Source organism: Moschus berezovskii, chromosome 4, assembly GCF_049115385.1.
Source record: "Moschus berezovskii isolate FMDL1 chromosome 4, NW_MosBer_1.0, whole genome shotgun sequence".
NCBI classification, from domain to species: Eukaryota; Metazoa; Chordata; class Mammalia; order Artiodactyla; family Moschidae; genus Moschus; species Moschus berezovskii.
In genome coordinates, this window is record NC_142463.1 from 1,365,883 (window position 1) to 1,387,655 (window position 21,773).

General features: G+C 49.0%; 1 protein-coding gene, 1 long non-coding RNA gene and 1 pseudogene across 2 annotated transcripts; 1 reads left to right on the forward strand and 2 right to left on the reverse strand.

Annotated features, from left to right (window-relative positions):
* Nucleotides 1-855: 855 nt before the first annotated feature.
* On the forward strand, nucleotides 856-9,181 carry LOC129541021 (uncharacterized). Its single transcript, XR_016037150.1, has 2 exons — nucleotides 856-1,826; nucleotides 3,975-9,181. It is a non-coding gene; the product is annotated as an uncharacterized LOC129541021 (long non-coding RNA).
* A 1,045-nt stretch (nucleotides 9,182-10,226) lies between these two features.
* On the reverse strand, nucleotides 10,227-11,170 carry LOC148777957 (olfactory receptor 9S13-like). Its single transcript, XM_088835052.1, is given in 2 exon segments — nucleotides 10,227-10,336; nucleotides 10,339-11,170. Coding segments are annotated over 2 exon segments (942 nt in total).
* An 8,744-nt stretch (nucleotides 11,171-19,914) lies between these two features.
* On the reverse strand, nucleotides 19,915-21,572 carry LOC148777958 (olfactory receptor 9S13-like; annotated as a pseudogene).
* Nucleotides 21,573-21,773: the final 201 nt, after the last annotated feature.

Sequence of the window (21,773 nt, forward strand, 5' to 3'; positions counted from 1 at the left end):
CAGGGAGCCTGTCAAAACCACGTGAACAAGCACGTGGGTTATTGGGGTTGGGCTCTTGGGAATTTGGGTTTGGAGGAAGTTGGAGAAAGAGCTGTTTTGATGCTCTGAGCTGTGAAGACTAGTCGAGGCCTTTGGAGGAACCATCTGCTCTCCCTGCCCTTACAGTTCTCAGTCTTCCTGGGCACAGGGAAAACATTTTTCATCAGCCTCTGCCCCGGCTGCTTGTTTGAGTGGAAGGAGGCTTATGTGCTTTATCAGGGCTCAGGAGACCGCCAGGAGAGGAGGCTGGCCTCCACATACGGGAGCAGCTGGGTTAGGGACACTTCCAAAGCAAGTGTCAGGAAGCAGCGTTATTGACTTCAGAAACGTGACTGCTGTGAGTGCTGCTTGATGTCAAAATGAGAAAAAGGTGCTGAAATGAAGAGTCCCTTTGTTGCTCGAGAGGCCAGAGGCCAGGGCTTCTCCCCCTGGAGTTCCTGTCCTGTGGGAATGCTGTCTTGTCACACACTTGACTTGCTCCAGGTCACCCAGTGTTTGGGGGGCAGAGGGGTGCCAGCCCTTGGTCAAGGGCTGCATTCTCTCACCGAGACCAAAAACAAAGCCAGGAGACACTCAGCAGATTGGGAAGGAAGACAGGAAGCCTGGGTCCCAAAGGGCTGAACTGTTAGCATTGCTGACGCAGAGAACTTTTGCAGACTGGCACGAAGGAGGCGTGGACTGGGATTGATGGGCACCGAGACGCCAGTTTACAGAAGAACCAACTCGGATGGCCAGGGAGCACGTAGAGGTGCTCAGGTCACAGGAAGTCGGCGAAACGTCCACTGAGGCAGCAGGTACCCCTGTCCTCACTGCAGGGCAGAGGCTTTGAGCGACGAGTGCGCCGTGCCGGCGGGGGTGGGGTGGGACGGGACGAGGGGGTGTTGTGGTCTCTTTGGAAGAGATGCAGTGATGGTGATGGAGACTGGAGACCTGGCAGAACCCAGACACAAGGTTGATTCTCGCGGTTTTCCTCTGGGAAACAAGAGGGAAAGAATGATCGTGGGTGAGGAAGTGGCGGTGCGGGCACACCGGGGAGCCCTGCGCCACCTGCACAGCGGCCTTGGACCTGGGGGGTTGCACGGGCCCCTGTGGGTGGGGAAGCTGAGAGGCAGCAGAGGGGCTGTTACCTGGCACACTTATACCTGTCCATCTTACGTACAGACTATTTCTTTGGGCTCCAAAATCACTGCAGATGGTGATTGCAGCCATGAAATTAAAAGACGCTTACTCCTTGGCAGAAAAGTTATGACCAACCTAGACAGCATATTAAAAAGCAGAGATGTTACTTTGCCAACGAAGGTCTGTCTAGTCAAGGCTATGGTTTTTCCAGTGGTCACGTGTGGATGTCAGCGTTGGACTATAAAGAAAACTGAGCACCGAAGAATTGATGCTTTTGAACTGTAGTGTTGGAGAAGACTCTTGAGAGTCCCTTGGACTGCAAGGAGATCCAACCAGTCCATCCTAAAGGAGATCAGTCCTGGGTGTTCATTGGAAGGACTGATGCTGAAGCTGAAAGTCCAATCCTTTGGCCACCCGATGCAAAGAACTGACTGATTTGAAAAGACCCTGATGCTGGGAAAGATTGAGGGCAGGAGGAGAAGGGGACGACAGAGGATGAGATGGCTGGATGGCATCGCCAACTCGGTGGACATGAGTTTGGGTGAACTCCAGGAGTTGGTGATGGACAGGGAGGCCTGACGTGCTGCAATTCATGGGGTCACAAAGAGTCGACTGAACTGAACTGAGCGACTGAACTGAACTGATGTACAAGACTCGCCTTTCATTGGGTATGTAAAGGTGTATTTAACCCTGAGTATGCATGTGTGCAGGGCGTTCCTGTGGCTCAGATGGTTAAGAATCTGCCTGCAGTTCAGGAGACCAGGGTTTGATCCCAGGGTCAGGCCCCTGGAGAAGGAAACGGCTACCCACTCCAGTGTTCTTGCCCGGAGAATCCCATGGACAGAGGCTACAGTCCATGGTGTCACAGAGAGACATGACTGACAACTACCATTCCATGCGTGTGTGCAGGGGGCTTCCCCGATGGCTCAGTGGTGAAGAATCCACCTGCCAGTTCAAGAGACGTGGGTTTGAAAGATCCCCTGGAGAAGGAAATGGCAACCCACTCCAGTGTTCTTGCCTGGGAAATCCCATGGACAGAGGGGCCTGGAGGGCAGTAGTCCCTGGGGTCGCAAAAGAATCAGATACAACTTAGTGACTAAACAACAACAAATGCATTTGTGCAGGGACACCTCCTCCTATGCACCCACCTTGGCCTACAGGCTGTGATGACACACGTGTGTATATATGTGATCATATGTGTGTGAATGTTTCAGAAAAGATGGAGCTCCCAGCCCTGAGGGGAAGGGCAGTAAATGAAGAGCCTGTGAAAACACAGTGTACAGGTCGGGGGACAGGTGTAGGGTCAGGCAGTCAGGGGCCTCCCTCTCTGGAGGAGGCCCTTGTGGGGAACCCAGGCCTTGAGGTGAGGGAGGAGGCCTTAGGAGAGGGCAGGAGAGCGGCCCAGCTGTGTGCAGGGCCTCGAGGTGGGAGAGTGGGTGGCCGTCAGGGAAGGAGAGGGGGCCCTGAGCCATGAGGGGCACGGGGTAGAGGGCAGTGCTCGGGAGGCTTTTCCTCCCGTCTCCTGCGTCTGCCCCAGGCTGGTTCCCCGTGTGCAGCTGAAGCGGAGCAGGGAGGCCTGGCCTTCGTCATCAAGGACCAGTAGCTGTAATGGAGGGAGTGATTTCTCGGCTGAGCCTGGAGCCTGGAGAGACACAGTGCTGGGGCCTGGCTGAGCCATGTGGGTGGGGTGGGGTTTTTGGGGGCTGTGTTCAGTGGAGTCTGCCCTGCATTGCAGTATTTTCTGCTCTGCTGAGAACTGGCTTGTGTCCTGACAGCACAGAGCTGACTCTACCCCTCAAGGGCACTTGGGGTCGGCAGGCAGGTGGAGGCTTTCCGTAGGAGGGGGCCTCCGTTGGGACTCAAGAGATAGCTCCAGCCAGCAGCCCTTTGCCAGTACTGTTGGTTTTGCTTTTTTTTTTTTAAATTTCCTTTGACTCAGCTTTAGCATTTATTTTGCTGAGACTTAATTTATCCTGTCACTTGGAGGGCTCAGTTCTGTCTCCAGCTGTGTCCAGAGCAGTTAAGTAAATGTTGAAGGAACCTGCTGGAGTCCTTTCTGAGACAGGAAAACCACCAACCTGCCATGAAAGGACATTTGAAGCAGTTGGCTGGATTTTTTTCTTTACTTAGCGTCTTGCTGATGATCATAATAATGTCCCAAGAATGCCTTTCATTGAGAGCCAGCTTTGAGCACAGCATTTATATTCCACCAAGTCCTCTGAATGTTCCAGAGAGGAGAGTCATGTATTCAGTTGCCGGTAAATACACCGAGGCTCATGGAGGTGACGGGCCCTCCCGGGGCTGGCCCTCCAAGTGGGGCAGAGTGGGCTTCGCCCCAGAGCCGTGGAGAGTCCCTACTTGAGACATTAGGCAGGGGCCCTGGTTCTGCCCTCTAAGACATGGGAGCTGGAGGAAACTGGTTAATGGCCCTGCCTCCGTGTTTCTCATCTACACAAATGAAGGATATAAAGACACCCAGCTCAAGACAAAGTGAAAATTTTTTCTCAGCAGAAGATAGCATTGAGGGACAGTCAAGCTGTGGATGGGGGAGCATTGCAGTACAGGTCCCAACAAAAGGCTCGTTCAAGATACATGAAGGAACAGTAAAACCCAGACAACCTAAGCAAATGTGGGCAAGAAACGGCAAGGGAAGACTTGCACACGGAGACGTGCACATGTCCTCTGAGCATCTGAACCGATGCTCGACACTCAGGGAGGTGACGGAGCAACGTTCCTTTCCCACTGACTAGAGTGAAAACTAACGTGTTAATTGACCAAGTGCCCCCACCCCTGTCCTGTCCCGCCTCCATGACCAGGTGACTTCACTGCAGTGTGAACCGTGTTCTTCACGCATCATGGTTGATGGTCCCAAAGTGTGTGGTCAGCACGCCCGCCTTGCAGAGCAAGCTGTGAGCGCGGATCCGGCCGGCTGTTCTTTCCTGTGGATTGTGGGGTGGGGCTGCCTGCTCAGATCTTCACCTCATTTTGTCACTCATCCTGCACCACTCTACAAGGTAGGTCTTGTTATTTTCTCCTTTTTTAAGACTCTCTGTTAGGCCCTGAAATTTGCCCCCCATTCACATGTGATGTCTGCGTCTCGTCTCGGTATTAGGAGAACACTGGCCTCGCAGAATGAGCTGGGAGTTATTCCTTCTGCTTCTGTCCTCTGAAAGCAGTGGTAGAGAACTGGCATAGCTTCTTTCTTAAATGTCTGGTAGGACCCACCCGTTTTCCCATCTGGGTTTGGTGCTCTCTGTTTGGGAAGGCTACTCATTACTGTCTTCAGTTTCTTGAAAAGATACAGCCATAACAAGATTGTCAGTTTCTTCTTGTGTGAATTTTGGCAGATTGTGTCTTTCAAGAAATTAGTCCACTTCATCTAAGTTATCAAATTATTGGGCATGGAGTTTTAGTATTATTTCATTATCCTTTTATTTTTTTCTTTTTAATCTTCTTTGTTGGAATAGAGTCGCTTTACAGTGTCGTGTTAGCTTCTGGTATAGAGTGAAGTAACTCGTCTGTGTGTGTGCACATGTCTCCCGCTTGGGCCTCCCTTCCTCCCTGCCCCATCACACTCCTCCAGGTCAACACAAGAGCATGGAGCTGGGCTCCCAGCGCTCTACCGCAGGCTCCTGCTGGCTGGCTGTGTTACACGTGGCAGTGTGTGTATGTCAGTCCCAGCCTCCCGACGCATCCCACCCTCTCTGTCCCTCACTGGCACCCACGTGTCCACTGACTACATCTCCGTTCTTGCAGAAGAATGGATAAAGAAGGTGTGGTCAGTGAGCTCTTTGTGACCCCACGGACTGCAGCACGCCAGGCTTCCCGTCCATCACCAACTCCCGGAGCTTGCTTTTAAACTCATGTCCATCAAATTGCTAATGCCATCCAACCACCTCAGCTTTTGTTGTCCCCTTCTCCTCCTGCCTTCAATCTTTCCCAGCATCAGTCTTTTCCAACGAGTCAGTTCTTTGCATCAGGTGGCCAAAGGATTGGAGCTTCAGCATCAGTCCTTCCAATGAATATTCAGGACTGATTTCCTTTAGGATTGACTGGTTTGATTTCCATGCAGTCCACGGGACTCTTAAGAGTCTTCTCCAACACCACAGTTCAAAAGCATCAGTTCATCAATTCTCAGCTTTCTTTATGGTCCAACTCTAACATCCATACATGACTACTGGAAAAACCATGGCTTTGACTAGATGGACCTTTGTTGGCAAAGTAATGTCTTTCCTTTTGAATATGCTGTCTAGGTTGGTCATAGCTTTTCTTCCAAGGATCAAAGGTCTTTTAATTTCATGGCTTCAGTCACCATCTGCAGTGATTTTGGAGCCCAAGGAAATAAAGTCCCTCACTGTTTCCATGTGGTGCAGATATACAATGGAATATTATGCAGCCACAAAAAGGAACAAGATAGGGCAAGTTGTGAGATGTGGGTGGACCTAGGGTCTGTCATACAGAGTAAAGTAAGTCAGAAAGAGAGAAACAAACGTATATTAACATGCTTGTGGAATCTAGAAAACTGGTCCAGATGAACTTTATTATCCTTTTATTGTCCATGGTACAGTGTAGTCACATTCTTTTTCTAATTTTTGATATTAGTAATTTTTCTCCTTTTTCCTTTTTTCTGTTTTTCTTAGCTTCCCTAGTGGCTCAGCAGTAAAGAATCCACCTGGCAATGCGGGAGATGCCAGAGATGTGCATTTGATATCTGGGTCAGGAAGATCCCCTGGAGAAAGCAATGGCAACCCACTCCAGTATTCTTGCCTGGAGGATCCCATGGACAGAGGAGCCTGGTGGGCTGCAGTCTGTGGGGTCACAAAGAGTCAGACACGACTGAGCCTTAGTGACTGCATGACAACAGCAGTGTTTGATGTGTTTGCTTTTCCTCCCAGTCCACGGTTTGAGTGGTGGGCTGGTGACTGCCAGGGCGGCCTGAGGCCTCTGCCTGCTGTCTCCTGCTGGTGTCTCCCGTGAGGACTCTTACTTCCTCCCAAGGAGGAGGACGCAGCAGAAGTGACGCTGCGATTCTCCCAAGAATAGCTTAGTTATGTAGAGGCTGCAGCTTCTCCCTTGACCTCTCTCTCTCTCATCCCCTCCTCTGCGGCAAGACGGCCCTCACACCGTCAGGACGTGCGGGCGCCGTGTAGCGAGGTCACGGTGTATCTCGGCCTTTCCTCGGGGCTCCTTTTATGTCTTTCAGTCACAGTTAAAGTTTTATTTCTCAAGGTATCATTTGTTACGTTTATTCATACATGCCGAGGAATTTATATTGTATTTCACTTTTAAAATATTTAATAATACAATATAATATAGCATAAGAATAAACAAATAGCAAAATAAGACCTAGAAACAGACCCACATGTACAGAGGCCCTTGGTTTATGATAAAGGTGACACTATACAGCAGTGGGGGAAAAACATTTAAAAAGTGGTCAGGGGGATAACCATATGAAAAAATAAAGCCATTTCTACGTAAAAAACCCACAAATTTAATAGGGTGAATTATAAGTTCTAACATAAAAGACTAAGCGGAAGAAAAGTTCTACAGGAAACATAAAAGAGATTCTTTTGGATCTTGCATGCACAATATTTCTTTAAATGTGCTGCAGAATGAAGTAGCCATGGAAGAAGTGCCTGATAATCTTATTAAATTTAACAACCTCTGTTCATCAAAAATAATTTTAAAGGTCAATACAAGTATAAATATGGAAGTAAGAGAAGAGAAAGTAAGAGAAGATATTCAGAAATCATGTAACCGACAAAGGGCTCACATCTAAAATACATTAAGAATTTCTGTGATCTTTGTGAAGAAGATCATAGAAACATATGTACTTCCTAAAAAAGAGCATTCAGTTTGCTGCTAAATATATGAAAATAACGGTCCAGCTCATTAGCCATTAGAGAAGGGGAAAACTTCCTCCTGAAAAAGAATTGCAACTTTTCTCATTGGTAGACTTGTATTACAGAAAACAGTGTTCAGTTGGTATTATACTTTGAATTTTGTCAAACATATATAACTTTCTTTCCTCTCCTGTTGTGTATAAGTAACTAACAACATATATTTAGGCCACAGATGCCTAAAGTGTGCTTTATAAGTTTCATTGGCGTATGGCTGATTTCCATCTACAGTGTTAGTTTCAGCTGTGTGTGTTACTTCCGTGCACAGCGAAATGACTCTGTTACACATATACATATATTCACTGGTTTTATTCGTTACCTGCACTGATCATTACACTGTATGGAGTGGAGTTCCCTGTGCTGTGCAGCAGGGCCTTATTAGTTGTCTGTTTTATATATAGCAGTGCATATATATCAATCCCAGTCTTCCAGTTTGACCCTCACCCCTTACCCCCTGGTAACCATAAGCCTTTCTGTGTCTGCTGTGGCCAGCACAGCAGGTAGGGATCGAAAGTGGTTGACACGCAGTTTGGGAAAAAGCAACTAGAGACAGAATTAAAGTTTTAAAGATGGGACCGGGGCACTCAAGACCTCTTGGGTCAAGAGTCCTGTTCCTTGGAGCCACATCACTTTTATTTAGTGTCTGGGCAACAGAAAGGATTTGTTGTGTTACGATGAAGTTGGCCTCCTGTGTCTCTGGTCATGTCTCCCATTTTATTGATTACTTTAAGCTATCCTTGTTGTTTTCTTGTGCAATGGCTGTCACCTAGCTGGAGGTCATAGACCTGCATATGCCTTGGGAAAACTTGGTGTGTGCACAAGCAGTGTGCTGAACTTGCGCTGACCCGGCATTCCGAGGTCCATACTGTGTTTTTCCTTAGCTTAGCAGGGCATGGCAACCCCAACTGATCATCTGATATACTTTTATTTGGGTTATGCTGTATTGCTATATTTTGCTTTTATTCTTTTTCCATGGTGATTTTCTCATGGCTTAGCCGGAGCAACAGGTGGCTGACTGTCAACCCCTGGATATGTCTGTGAGTCTATTTCTATTTTTTAAAATGTTCTAAATTATTTATTTAAAAAATAAAAGTGAAGTTGGAATGGTATATGACATACCCAGCAGAAAGGCTAAAATTGATAAAGCAGACAATATGGCTTGTCCATATTAGACAATGGGCTTTCCTGTGGGCTCAGTTGGTAAAGAATCCACCTGTGATGAGGGAGACCTGGGTTTGATTCCCTGGGTTGGGAAGATCTGGAGAAAGGAATGGCTACCCACTCCAGTGTTCTGGCCTGGAGAATTCCATGGACAGTATAGACAATAAAGCGTGTCCATGTTAGATGGCATCACTGACTCAATGGACATGAATTTGAGCAAGCTCCAGGAGACAGTGAAGGACAGGGAAGCCTGGCGTGCTGCAGTCCCTGGGGCCGCAAAGAGCTGGACATGACTTAATGGCTGAACAACAGCAAATGGCTTGTCCATGATGACGCATGCGGCAGGAACTCTCATGCACTATTTGTGGGACGAAAATTGCTTTTCTATTTTGGTAAAACTTTAGAATTAATCAAAAGCATGAGCATTCAGCTCCTAAGAATGCCAACAGTAATTCACTCATAGCAAAAGACATAAAAAAAATTTTGTAGAAGCAAGGAAATCCAACCAGTCCGTCCTAAAGGAAATCAGTCCTGAGTGTTCATTGGAAGGACTGATGCTGAAGCTGAAACTCCAATCATTTGGCCAGCTGATGCGAAGAGCTGACTGATTTGAAAAGACTCTGATGCTGGGAAAGATTGAAGGCAGCAGGAGAAGGGGACGACAGAGGGTGAGATGGTTGGATGGCATCACCGACTCAATGGACATGAGTTTGAATAAGCTCTAGGAGTTGGTGATGGACAGGGAGGCCTGGTGTACTGCAGTTCATGGGGTCGCAAAGAGTCGGACACGACTGAGAGACTGAACTGAACCGAATATACTCGAATAACCATCAGTGCTAGAATGATAAATTATGATATTTTCATATGGTGGAATCTTATGTAGTGATGGAAAATTAAAACTACCATTACGGCAGTCACATGGGTTAATCTCATAAATACATTAACCAAAAAAAAAAAAAGAAGATAAACTGGATGATTCTATGATGCTATTCACTGAAAGTTCACAGCAGACAAAACTAATCTGTGTGTCAGAAGCAGGATTCGCATTAACCCTGGCAGCCAACGAGTAGAATGAGGGGAGATCTTGTGAAAATTGGGTGAACGTCTCATCCTCGACCTGGGTGGTGGTGAACTCCCTGAATGGATATGATCTGAGTACTTTTTCTGAAGAGACATCAAAATTGCACATGTGTCTGTGCTTCATGCCTTCCATCCTGTGACTTGGAAGGCGGTGCCGTGGATGGGGTCATCATCCCTGACCACAATGCCATCCATGCCCTCGGTGTGATGGAGCAGGGGCCCAGCGGTGCTTCTGTCCCCAAGTGGGACCACCACGCTCACATCAGGCCACTGGCCTGGCTCCTCCCTGAGAGGCCCTGCTTGTCAGCCCTGAGCCACTGAAGCCACGCCTGTTCCTACTCACCCCTACTGACTGCGGGGAACACCTTGGCCATTATCATCTTAAACAAATCTCCTGGGTGGTGGTGTTGAAAGTGGGCTGAAAAAGGCCAACTGGAGGCAGAGGGCCCTCAGTGGATGGTCATGTCCTGCCAACAGGTGATGGTGAAGTCTGCATCCCAGGTGGGGTTGGGAGATGGAGGTACATTGCATGCAAACACCTTTTCTTCCAAGTCTGATCAATGCACGTATGTCTGACTTCTTTCCTACCAAAACCCATGGCATGACCCAGAGAACCATGATACACAAAGGGACAAGACCTGCCCCTGCCCTGTTCATTCAGCCTTCATGTGACTTCGGTCCCTGCTGCTGCTTGCAACACGGAGAGTTCTGGGTGCAGAGCATCCTTGTCCATCTCTGCATGTCACACATAGTGAATGTATGGTTCATAAATGCCTTCAAGCAATGTGATTGAACAAATGGATCAGTGAGTCCTCAACACCCCATTCCATTTGGAAGTGGAAGAGGTTTGAGGGACTCCTCGTGGTTCACTGTCTCTGAATTCTCCATCCAGCCCTCAGGACACTGGGTCTCTCCGGCCGCCCTCCTTCAAGTGGCTGTGTGCTTCTGCCCCAGTCTCCGCAGGGCATCCTTGACCTCCTTGTTTCTCAGGCTGTAGATGAGCAGGTTGAGCATCGGGATGACCAGGGTGTGGAAACAGAGATCGCCTTGCCCTGCTCCGTGGACCCCACAGCTCCCGGCTGGGCATGCGTGACAAAGAGGGTCCCGTAACAGAGGGACACGGCCGTCACGTGGGAGCCACAGGTGGAGAAGAGCTTGTGTCTGCCTCCTCCTGAGCGCATCCTCAGGATGGTCACTGTGATGTAGCCGTAGGAGACGAGGACCACGAGTGTGGTGCCCACGATGATGAGGCCACAGATTCCAAACAAGACCAGCTCACTGATGGTGGTGTCAGCACAGGCAAGCTTGAGCAGAGGGGGCACATCACAGAAGAAGTGGTCGATGTGGTTGGAGCTGCAGAACGGGAGGCTGAATGTGAAGCTGGCCTGCAGGATGGAGCTGAGGCAGCCCCCACAGTAAGAGCCCAGCACCAGGCGGGCACAGACCGAGGGGCACATGGAGATGGGGTAGCGCAGGGGGCTGCAGATGGCCACGAAGCGGTCATAGGCCATCACGGCCAAGAGGAATGCCTCAGTGGTGACCAGCAGGGAGAAGAACTGGGTGACACATCCCCCTAAGGTGATGACCTTGGAGGAGGACAGGAAGTTGACCAGGGCCTTGGGGTGGATGACAGACGAGTAGCACAGGTCCAGGAAGGAGAGGTTCTTGAGGAAGAAGTACATCGGGGAGTGTGGATGGGCATCCAGCGTGATGACCACGATCACGGTGAGGTTCCCCAGGACGGCCACCACGTACAGGGCCAGGAACAGAGCAAAGAGCAGGGCCTGGGTCTGTGGGCCACCCCCAAACCCATCCAGCACAAACTCCTGCAGAGGCGTCACTGAGAGGTTTCCGTTTCTGTGCGGTGACATGGCCCTGAGCTGATGATACCCAGAGTAGACAGCAGAGAGCAGGCGGGGGCAGCGAGAGGGAGCAGGTCAAGGTTGAAAGGTCATATTCTCTTGCAGACCAGAGAGCCTTCAGTGCCTCACTGCCCACTAAGAGACCACAGCTGCCCAGTTCTGAGGCACTCAGAGTAGCCTGTAATGCAAAGGTTTTCTCCGATTCAGTAATTCTTAAATATGCAGATTTCATTCCCTCTGTGGGAAAGTCTGAGCGGCCATTTATTGGGGAAGGGACTGGGTGCTTCAGTGAGACCTTGCAGTGTGAGCAGCATTGCAGCTCCTTGTCCCTCCAATCAGAGAAAAGCTTTCCATCCTTAAGGGAATGCCCCTAATGGTGCTTCTTCCACAGTTGCTCACGTATCTTACTGTAAATTATCTACGCCTCATTAACTAGTTCATTAATCTTAGAAATCTGAACCGAGGGCTTCATACCTACTTGCTCTTGTATCGGTGATGATTCCATCTCCATGAAGGGAACAGAACAAGCACCAACCCCCATAAGGCAAATTTGTGTGTTTTCTGTCTGTTTCTCCTGCAACCCCTGAGCCCCAATCTCAGCTTCAGTGTCTGGAGCGTGGACCACCGTGTCATGGTGTCAGCAGACTGCTGTGTATCATTGAGGACCTCAGGGAGCCTCCTGCCAATGTCCCAGTGTTGGAAAAAATGTAGAGGGGACAGCGCACCTCCATGGTCTGAGAAGCAGCTGGACAGGGACTGCGACACTTTCATGAGATGGGCATGTCCTTCCCTGTCCTGGCTCCTCGGAACACCCTGTGAGGTGACTGCTCAAAGCCGTGGGAGTCTCCAACACTGTCACATTTGCCTCAAGGTCTGTCTCCTGTTGGGTGCTGCTTCCTGTCCCTGTCACAGCCCTCCCTTGATGCACTGGACCAGGATGACCACCACACTCTCATGGGACATGGGGACCCGCTGTATGATGGCCAGAGGAATGGTCGAGGAACAGTTGAGTGGGGAAGAATGGTGGGCCCAGAGCCACGGTGCATTTTGGGGGTGAGGGGTGGGACCAGAGGGTTAGTGAGAGGGTGGAAGCTGATTCCAAAGAGATTCCATGCTTCTTAGAGGTCAGACCTGCAACATCATGGAGCTGGCTGCCTTTGGAGGGAGACAGTTCCCCAGAAGTGGGGGTGTGCAGGCAGAGGGTGGTGGTGAGCGGTGCCTGTTGAGGAGCAATGGCCCCCATGTTCCCTCCCAGCCTGGAGTTCTTAGAAGGTGATCCCTGAGAGGCAAGACTTTCCAGTAGAAGTGCAAGTGAAAGAGTGGGTTGTCCAACATTTCTTGCCTGTGCTGTTTGACTCCAACCCTCACATGACAGCAGAGGGGACAGTCAGACCAGGGATGCCCAGGACAGCTCCTCTCAAATCAGGTTTTGATCTGGGAGTTATGGGTGGAGTTGGGGTCTGCCCAGCTCAGCTTGGTCACCCAGCCCGTACATGGAACCCCTCTGTGCACACCCGAGATGGCCATGCCCTTGTTGTCATCTCTGCTCACTCCCTGCTCATGCACACGATGGAGCTGCTTTGACCAGAGTGACCAGCTCTCTCATCCACCATTCTCAGGCAGGCTGTCTTGTTTCTTTGTCCCCTGGGCTTCCCAGTTTCCTGATTCTGTTCTGTTTCCCAGGACAATTCATCCACCTCAGGAACCTTGGGTCATCAAAACAGTGACCCCTAGGATGCCATGAGCAGAGATTGACATTTTCATCCTAAAAGCCAAGAGTTTGTTTGTTTTTTGGAAAAAAACAAACTCACATTCCTTTGGCTTGTTGAAATGACCCAGTAGGGCTGTGGCGGTGGCTTCAATAAACCTGCCTCTGAGTTGATCTTGAAAACTACTTTCCCGAGGAAGCAGAAGAATCAGTGTTGTCTGTGAGACTCACTTTTAGTGACTGCATCCTGGGTCCTTTCATTGTGAATCTAGTAGCTCAGGTGTGGTCTGAGGTCCTGCAGAACCAGCAGTACTGTGAGCTGTTCTGAAATTCAGAGTCTCAAGCACTGAATTAAAACCTACATTTATACAATATCCTCTGATTATTTCTACTTCTCATTAAGCTCAGACCCGCTGCCCTAGCTGACCCTGCCCAGGGCAGTGGGGAGTGGGGGACTGTGATGTCCAGGACCCAGGCTCCCAGGACTCACCTGTCAGTGATGCTGACCACGCTCTGCTGAGTGATGACCGCACCGCTCCTGTGATGTCAGGAGGGGCATGGCTCACCCAGGACGCTGTGCTCCCGGGGAGGACAGGACTCCTGACCCCGGTCTGTGCTGATGATAATGATGTGGCACTGAGGACTCCCTCTGTCATCCACCTCTGGCCTGTGCAGGGAAGTGAGAGTGAGGAGGGGCAGGCTCTGGCTGCAGGAACTCCTGGGTCTTGATGGAAGCAGAGCAGGGGATGGACTCAGTCACCTGACTCTCCACATGATCTGTCATCTGGGAAACATGTCAGGTTCCTGCACCGTGGGGTCACTCTGCTGGGAAGAGGCTCTCTATTTGCAGGTCTGGGACTTGAGGCCTCGAATGGCCAATTAGGTGAGATCTGGGCTTCTGAGTGCACTGGGACTCGCAACCCCATGGGTCCCAGGAGCTGCAGTCCTGTGGCCAATCGTCCCTTGATGCATCTCAGTCCAGCACAGGGGGGGCAGGAAGACTGAACTCCATCAGGGAGCCTTGAGCGTGGGTGGGACAAACAGTAGAGAAACGCAGATACTTGTACAGACTCTATGGACGTTCTTGGAGAGATCTCCCTGGCCCACAGTCCTTTCTCCTCCTCTGCTCCATCCCCATCTGCTGTGAGGGAAACTGGCAGGTAGGGAGTCTGTGCCCAGGGGAGCAGCACAGCCCTTTCAGTGACACCTATTACCATTATGATCCTTTTGCTAAAACTGTCCTGTTTTCGGCTCTTTGGATTCTCCTCAAGGCGGCCCTACATGCAATAAGCTCAGTAGCTTCAGTCCTGTCCGACTCTTTGCGACCCCATAGACTGTCGCCCACCAGGCTCCTCTGTCCATGGGATTCTCCAGGCAAGAATACTGGAGTGGGTTGCCATTTCCTTCTCTGGGGGATCTTCCCGACCCAGGGATCAAACCCACGTTTCTTATGTCTCCTGCATTGCCAAGAAAGTTTTTTTAGCAATAGCATCACCTGGGAAGCACTAAATATATCCACTTAAAAAAATGTTAATCCTGGCTGGAAAAGGAAGACCAATATACAAATGTGATAAATGTTTAATATTAAAACACAGAAAATATGCTGGAAAAAGTTCTATTGTAAGCATTCTTTAAAAAAATGTAAGACTGTGTGGCTCAATAATTATTTGAAAAAGTAGATTTCAGGACTAAATGTTCATGTGGTGACATTTTATAATAAGAATGTTTTATCTTGGATAATGTGAGCTTTCAATTGGATAATGTGAAAATTTAAATTTGATTACAACTAATAGAGATTTACGGAGAAGGCAATGGCAAGCCACTCCAGTACTCTTGCCTAGAAAATCCCATGGACGGCGGAGCCTGGTAGGCTGCAGTCCATGGGGTCGCTACGAGTCAGACATGACTGAGCGACTTCACTTTCAACTTTTCACTTTCACACATCGGAGAAGTAAATGGCAACCCACTCCAGTGTTCTTGCCTGGAGAATCCCAGGGAAGGGGGAGCCTCGTGGGCTTCCGTCTATGGGGTCACACAGAGTCGGACACGACTGAAGTGACTTAGCAGCAGCAGCAGCAACAATAGAGATTTAAAATATAAAAACTGACAGAAGTAAAGTGAAGTGCATACATTCAAATTGCAGTTGATTTCTTAACATACCTCTCAATAATAATGAAGCAAGGGGAAATTGTAGTCATTTGTTAGACTGATTCGAAACATTAGCTTAATGGACCCGCTTGGCGTAGATGAGCACTGTACTCAGCAACTGCGGAATATAAATTCCCCTGAAGCACACTGACCATCAGTGCAGTAAGGTGAATAGTGTCTCCCTCTAACAATGTCTACCCAGACATTCAGAAGGAGATCTTATTGTAACATAGGGTCTTTCCAAATGAATGAGTTAGGATGAGGTCATGCTGGGTTAGGCGGGCCCTAAATCCAATGACCGGTGTCCTTATAAGAAGAGGGACCGATACAGAGGCCCAAGACACGTGGACAAAGGGCACGTAAAGACTGGGCGGAGGCTGGGGTGACGCAGGGACAGGGGAGTGGACGCCAAGGATGCCAGGAGCCTCCAGGAAGAAGCAAGGAAGAATGCCTGTCTAGAGCTTTCATGGCCAGCAAGCCTGCTGACAAATCGATTTTGGACATCTTTCTCCAGGCCTCAAGAGACTAAATTCCTGTTGCTACAAGTCACCAGTTTTGGGTTAACTAGTTACGAGGGCCCTGGTGACCGACGCAGGAGGGCAGGGAGGGAGTTTGCTTTTACCTGGCATGGTCAGCAATACACCTTTACTCTCCTGTCTCGGGGGTGGGTCATCTCTCCAGCTCTATGTGAAATGCACTCTTTAGAGATCTTGATCACCTTTCTTAATTCTTCCTTATTCTAGTTCTCTTATTTCTATTGTTTAAACGTGATAACATACTCTAATTACTTGTGAAATCTTCTTTAGAGAAATGTTTATATTGCTTCCTTTTTTGAATTTTTCAATAATGTATATTATGTAATGGACATTTTCCCCCTCTAAGTGTATATCTACAATAGAAATGGATTCCTGAGTAGAAAGACACATTTTTCTCAACCTCATTCAGTTTCATATTAATCTTACATTATGAAGGTTCTTTTCCTTACAACTTTCTTCATTTTTGTCAACCCAGTACTCAGTACTCAGGCTAGAGGCCTTCCCTTTTAATGAAGTTCTGTGGAATTGAAGCAGTCTATATGGTGCCCTAGTGACACAGTATTGGCTAAGCATCAGCAGAAAGGTTGCCCATGCCGATCCATCCCTTCTGTTCTAGTTTCTTCACCAAGACTCTGTGTGTCTGGACTGTCTACAGTCATAACTTCCACGAGGAGAGGAGGGTGAATTGTTCTTGCTGTAAATCATTCTGGCCGTTCAGTGTTCTTGGTGAGCAACTGCAGCATATAAAATTCTTCCTTTCTCTGCTCATCTGGCCAGTTTTCCTACAAAACTTTTGTAGCAATGTAACACATCCAGCATTGTAGTTGTCTCTGTTTGTCCCATCCTTGGTCGTATTGATGGGTATATCAAATCTATGCCATTTATGGAAAACCGCTTCAGTATTCTTGCCTTCGGAACCCCATGAATAGTATGAAAAGATAAAAGATAGGACACTGAAAGATGAACTCCCCAAGTCGGTAGGTGCCCAAAATGCTACTGGAGAAGAGTGGAGAAATAAATCCAGAAAGAATGAAGAGATGGAGCCAAAGCAAAAACAACACCCAGTTGTGGATGTGACTGGTGATGGAAGTAAAGTCCAATGCTGTAAAGAGCAATATTGCATAGGAATCTGAAATGTTATGTCCATGAATCAAGGCAAACTGGAAGTGGTCAAACAGGAGATGGCAAGAGTGAACATCGACATTCTAGGAATCAGTGAACTTAAAATGGACTGGAATGGGTAATTTAACTCAGATGACCATTATATCTGCTACTGTGGGCAAGAATCCCTTAGAAGAAATGGAGTAGCCATCATAGTCAACAAAAGAGTCTGAAATGCAGTACTTGGATGCAATCTCAAAAACGATAGAATGATCTCTGTTAGTTTCCAAGGCAAGTCATTCAATAAAACAGTAATCCAAGTCTATGCCCCAACCAGTAATGCTGAAGAAGTTGAAGTTGAATGGTTCTATGAAGACCTACAAGACCTTCCAGAACTAACACCCATAAAATGTGTCCTTTTTGTTATAGGGGACTGGAATGCAAAAGTGGGAAGTCAAGAAACACCTGGACTAACAGGCAAATTTGGCCTTGGAGTACAGAATGAAGCAGGCAGAGGCTAGTAGAGTTTTGCCAAGAGAATGCTGAGGAAGGCGTTCTTATCTCTCCTTGCTATTCTTTGGAACACTGCATTCAAAAGGGTATATCTTTCCTTTTCTCCTTTTCCTCTCACTTCTGTCTTGTCAAAGCTATTTGTAGGCCTCTTCAGACAATAATTTTGGCTTTCTGCATTTCTTTTTCTTGGGGATGATCTTGATCTCTGTCTCCTGTACAATGTCACAAACCTCTGTCCATAGTTCATCAGGCACTCTGTCTATCAGATCTAATCCTTGAATCTATTTCTCACTTTCACTGTATAAGCGTAAGGGATTTGATGAATGGCCAAGATGGGCACAATAAAGGACAGAAATGGTATGGACCCAACAGAAGCAGAAGATATTAACAAGAGGTGGCAAGAATACACAGAAGAACTGTACAAAAAAGATCTCACGACCCAGATAATCATGATGGTGTGATCACTCACCTAGAGCCAGGTATCCTGGAATGCAAAGTCAAGTGGGCCTTAGGAAGCATCACTATGAACAAAGTTAGTGGAGGTGATGGAATTCCAGTTGAGCTATTTCAAATCCTGGAAGATGATGCTGTGAAAGTGCTGCACTCAATATGTCAGCAAATTTGGAAAACTCAGCAGTTGCCACAGGACTGGAAAAGATCAATTTTCATTCCAATCCCAAAGAAAGGTAATGCCAGATCCTGGCATCTGGTCCCATCACTTCATGGCAAATAGATGGGAAACAATGCAAACAGTGACAGACTTTATTTTGGGGGGCTCCAAAATCACTGCAGATGGTGACTGCAGCCATGAAATTCAAAGATGCTTTCTCCTTGGAAGAAAAACCGTGACCAACCTAGACAACATAGTAAAAAGCAGAGACATAACCTGCCAGCAAAGGTCTGTCTAGTCAAGGCTGTGGTTTTCCCAGTACTCATGTATGGATGTGAGAGTTGGACTAAAAAGAAAACCGAGCACCGAGGAATTGATGCTTTTGAACTGTGGTGTTGGAGAAGACTCTTGAGAGTCCCTTGGACTGCAAAGAGATCCAACCAGTCCATTCTAAAGGAGATCAGTCCTGGGTGTTCATTGGAAGGACTGATGCTAAAGCTGAAACTCCAATACTTTGGCCACCTGATGGGAAGAACTGACTCATCTGAAAAGATCATGATGTTAGGAAAGATTGAGGGCATGAGGAGAAGGGGATGACAGAGGATGAGATGGTTGGACGTCATCACCGACTCAATGGACATGAGTTTGAGTAAATTCTGGGAGTTGGTGTTGGAAAGGGGGGGGCGGGCTGGCATGCTGCGGTCCACGGGGTCACAAAGAGCTGGACACGACTGAGTGACTGAACTGAACTGATACTCACCAAGAGTCATGTACTGAGAACTTACCTATGACAGCAGCTTGTAAAGCATTGTATGGGATGAACAAACAAAATAAAACACTTCTAACATTGTGCAGTGATTTCCACTGATATCTGAAATATAGGTAATGTAAACAGAAACACAATCTGTGGGATTTTAAAAAAATCTTTTCCTTCAGATTATTGGAGAATTTCTATTCTATTAATATCTGACCAGCTCTCTTGATTTATTCCAAAGTCCTAACCAATGCTTTTCTAAGAACAATAAGTTGTTGTTGTCCAGTTGCTGAGTCATGTCCGACTCTTTGCGACCCCATGGCCTATTGCCTGGCAGGCTCCTCAGTCCATGGGGTTTTCCAGGCAAAAGTAATGGACTGGATTGCCATTTCCTTCTCCAGAGGACCTTCCCAGGCCAGGTATTGAACCTGCATCTCCTGCATCAGCAGGCAGATTCTTTACCACTGAGCCACCAGGGAAGCCTAAGAACAATGGATACTTCACTGTTTGCACATTAAAATTTTTCATATCGATGATAATTGCACTCTTGTGTAAGAGAAAAAGAAGATTGCACTTTCTTTTTTCCATTCCAAGTCTGGTTTAAGATTAGGAGTCCAGTGCTTTGGAAAACCCATGGAATGGGAGAACAAGTGAGAGACCGGGGTGAAATGAACAGGAAGAGGAAGGAGGGAGGAGGAGGAGCAGGAAGAGGGTGGGAGACAGGCTGGGGGTGGGACGATGCTCACCTGAGAGGTTAGGAAACCATGTCATTTGTGGAGCAGAAAGTTTGGGGATTTCGTTTTAAAAATTGCATTCCCAGATAAATATAGTCAAGTAGGACAGACTTAGAATTAATTTTGGAGCTCAGTGGGCAAAAGAGTTCGACAGAGGCCGTATCGTGTATATCAGATTGAGTAATAATGAGCTGCAGTCCGATAACTTAGCTGTCAGCCCCTTCAGGCAGTTCTCCTGGGAAGGGAGAGCCATGCTCCGACAGACAAGCCACATTCCTACTGACCCTGCACAGTACAGACTGTCTCCGTGTCCAGGGGGCCTTGGGAGTGACTGTGAGAGTGCATGATTCTACTAAAAGGAGGCCACTGGGCTCTGAGTCCAGGCTGTGTGTTGGGTCCATGGAGGGCAAGAATGGAGCGCTGACTGGGCAGGTCAAAATTAAGGGTCCCAGGGAGTCTGGGACAGAGAGCAGGGGGCTGTGCTCACCACCAAGAAAGGGCACCTTCCCTCTCCACCGCCTGCTCTCTGTTGTAGCCACAGTGAGCTTCATCCTTCTTCAGAGGTGTCTGTGCTGACAAGCCCCCTTTCTTAGTGTCACAAGTAGTCAGGACAGTGTCGCCTGTCAGGTTGGATGGTGAACTTTGGGTGTCAGGCATCCATGTTGGCTCCCTGGGACTCCCAGCTGCTGTCTGGGGGGAGGAACCCAGGACAGGGAGCACGAGGAGCCTCTGAAGCAGCAGCACAGGTGCTCCCTGCTGCCTTGCTGGGTGGCAGCATCGGTGAACAGAAGCGGGAGGGGAGGAACAGCCCTGCTGCAGGACTGAGGGGAAACGTGGTCTTCCTAACTTCCCGAATGGCCTGTGGTGACCCAGGCTGTCACCAAGGGCGGGGCCGGTCTGAGTGTCCTGACGCCCCCCCCGCCACGTACTCCAGGGGAGGTGGCTAAGCACGCATTGTACGTTAGATTCAAAGATGAAGTGAAGGGAGAGGCCGAACACTATTAGTTTCATGCCTCCCCTGGAGGACGTTGAACCTGGAACACACGTGTTGTCTCAATACTCTGCTCATTACTCTGCCTGCTGTATTGTCCAGGCTTCGAGATTAGAATTTTGCGCCATCACGGGCCATTGTTTTTCCAGTGGCATTACCCATCTCTGCGTCTCAGACTTGCATGTTTGGTCCGACACGTGCTTCCACAAAGGACTCAGTGACACGGGTGAAACAATGAGTAGCACGAATGCAGAATGAATTCCTCAGACGAAACCCAGTGCCTCCCCAGTCCTCGTGTCCAGCCCTCAGGACACTGTCCCCTCCGGCCGCCCTCCTTCCCGTGGCTGTGTGCTTCCGCCCCAGTCTCCACAGGGCATCCTTGACCTCCTTGTTTCTCAGGCTGTAGACGAGCGGGTTGAGCATCGGGATGACCAGGGTGTGGAAACAGAGACTGCCTTGCCCTGCTCCATGGACCCCACAGCTCCCGGCTGGGCATGCGTGACAAAGAGGGTCCCGTAACAGAGGGACACGGCCGTCACGTGGGAGCCACAGGTGGAGAAGAGCTTGTGTCTGCGTCCTCCTGAGCGCATCCTCAGGATGGTCACTGTGATGTAGCCGTAGAAGACGAGGACCACAGTTGTCACACCCACAATGATGACCCCACAGACGCCAAACAAGAGCAGGTCATTGAGGGTCGTGTCAGCACAGGCAAGCTTGAGCAGAGGCGGCACATCACAGTGGAAGTGGTCGATGTGGTTGGAGCTGCAGAACGGGAGGCTGAATGTGAAGCTGGCCTGCAGGATGGAGCTGAGGCAGCCCCCACAGTAAGAGCCCAGCACCAGGCGGGCACAGACCGAGGGGCACATGGAGATGGGGTAGCGCAGGGGGCTGCAGGTGGCCACGAAGCGGTCATAGGCCATCACGGCCAAGAGGAATGCCTCAGTTGTAGCCAGTAAGAAGAAGAACAGCTGTGTGGCACATCCCCCAAAGGTGATGACCTTGGAGGAGGACAGGAAGTTGACTGACCAGGGCCTTGGGGTGGATGACAGATGAGTAGCACAGGTCCAGGAAGGAGAGGTTCTTGAGGAAGAAGTACATCGGGGAGTGCAGACGGGCATCCAGTGTGATGACCATGATACGGTGAGGTTCACCAGGATGGCCACCACGTACAGGAGAAGGAACAGAACAAACAGCAGGGCCTGGGTCTGCAGACCACCCTCAAAGCCCTCCAGCACAAACTCCTGCAGAGGCGTCACTGAGAGGTGTCCGTTTTGAGGGGTTGACATGGCCCTGAGCTGGGGGACACGGAGCAGAGAGCAGAGAGCTGGTGGGAGGCGGGGAGAGGGAGCAGGTCAAGGCCACAGGGTCATACCCTCTTGGAGAACAGGAGCCCCTCAGTGGCTCACTGCCCACTGACTAAGGGATCACCAGCCGCCCAGCTCTGCTTTCAGAGGAGCTCAGACTGGCCTGAAATGGCAAACAGTCCTCTGATTCACATCTTCACATACTTGCCTGGA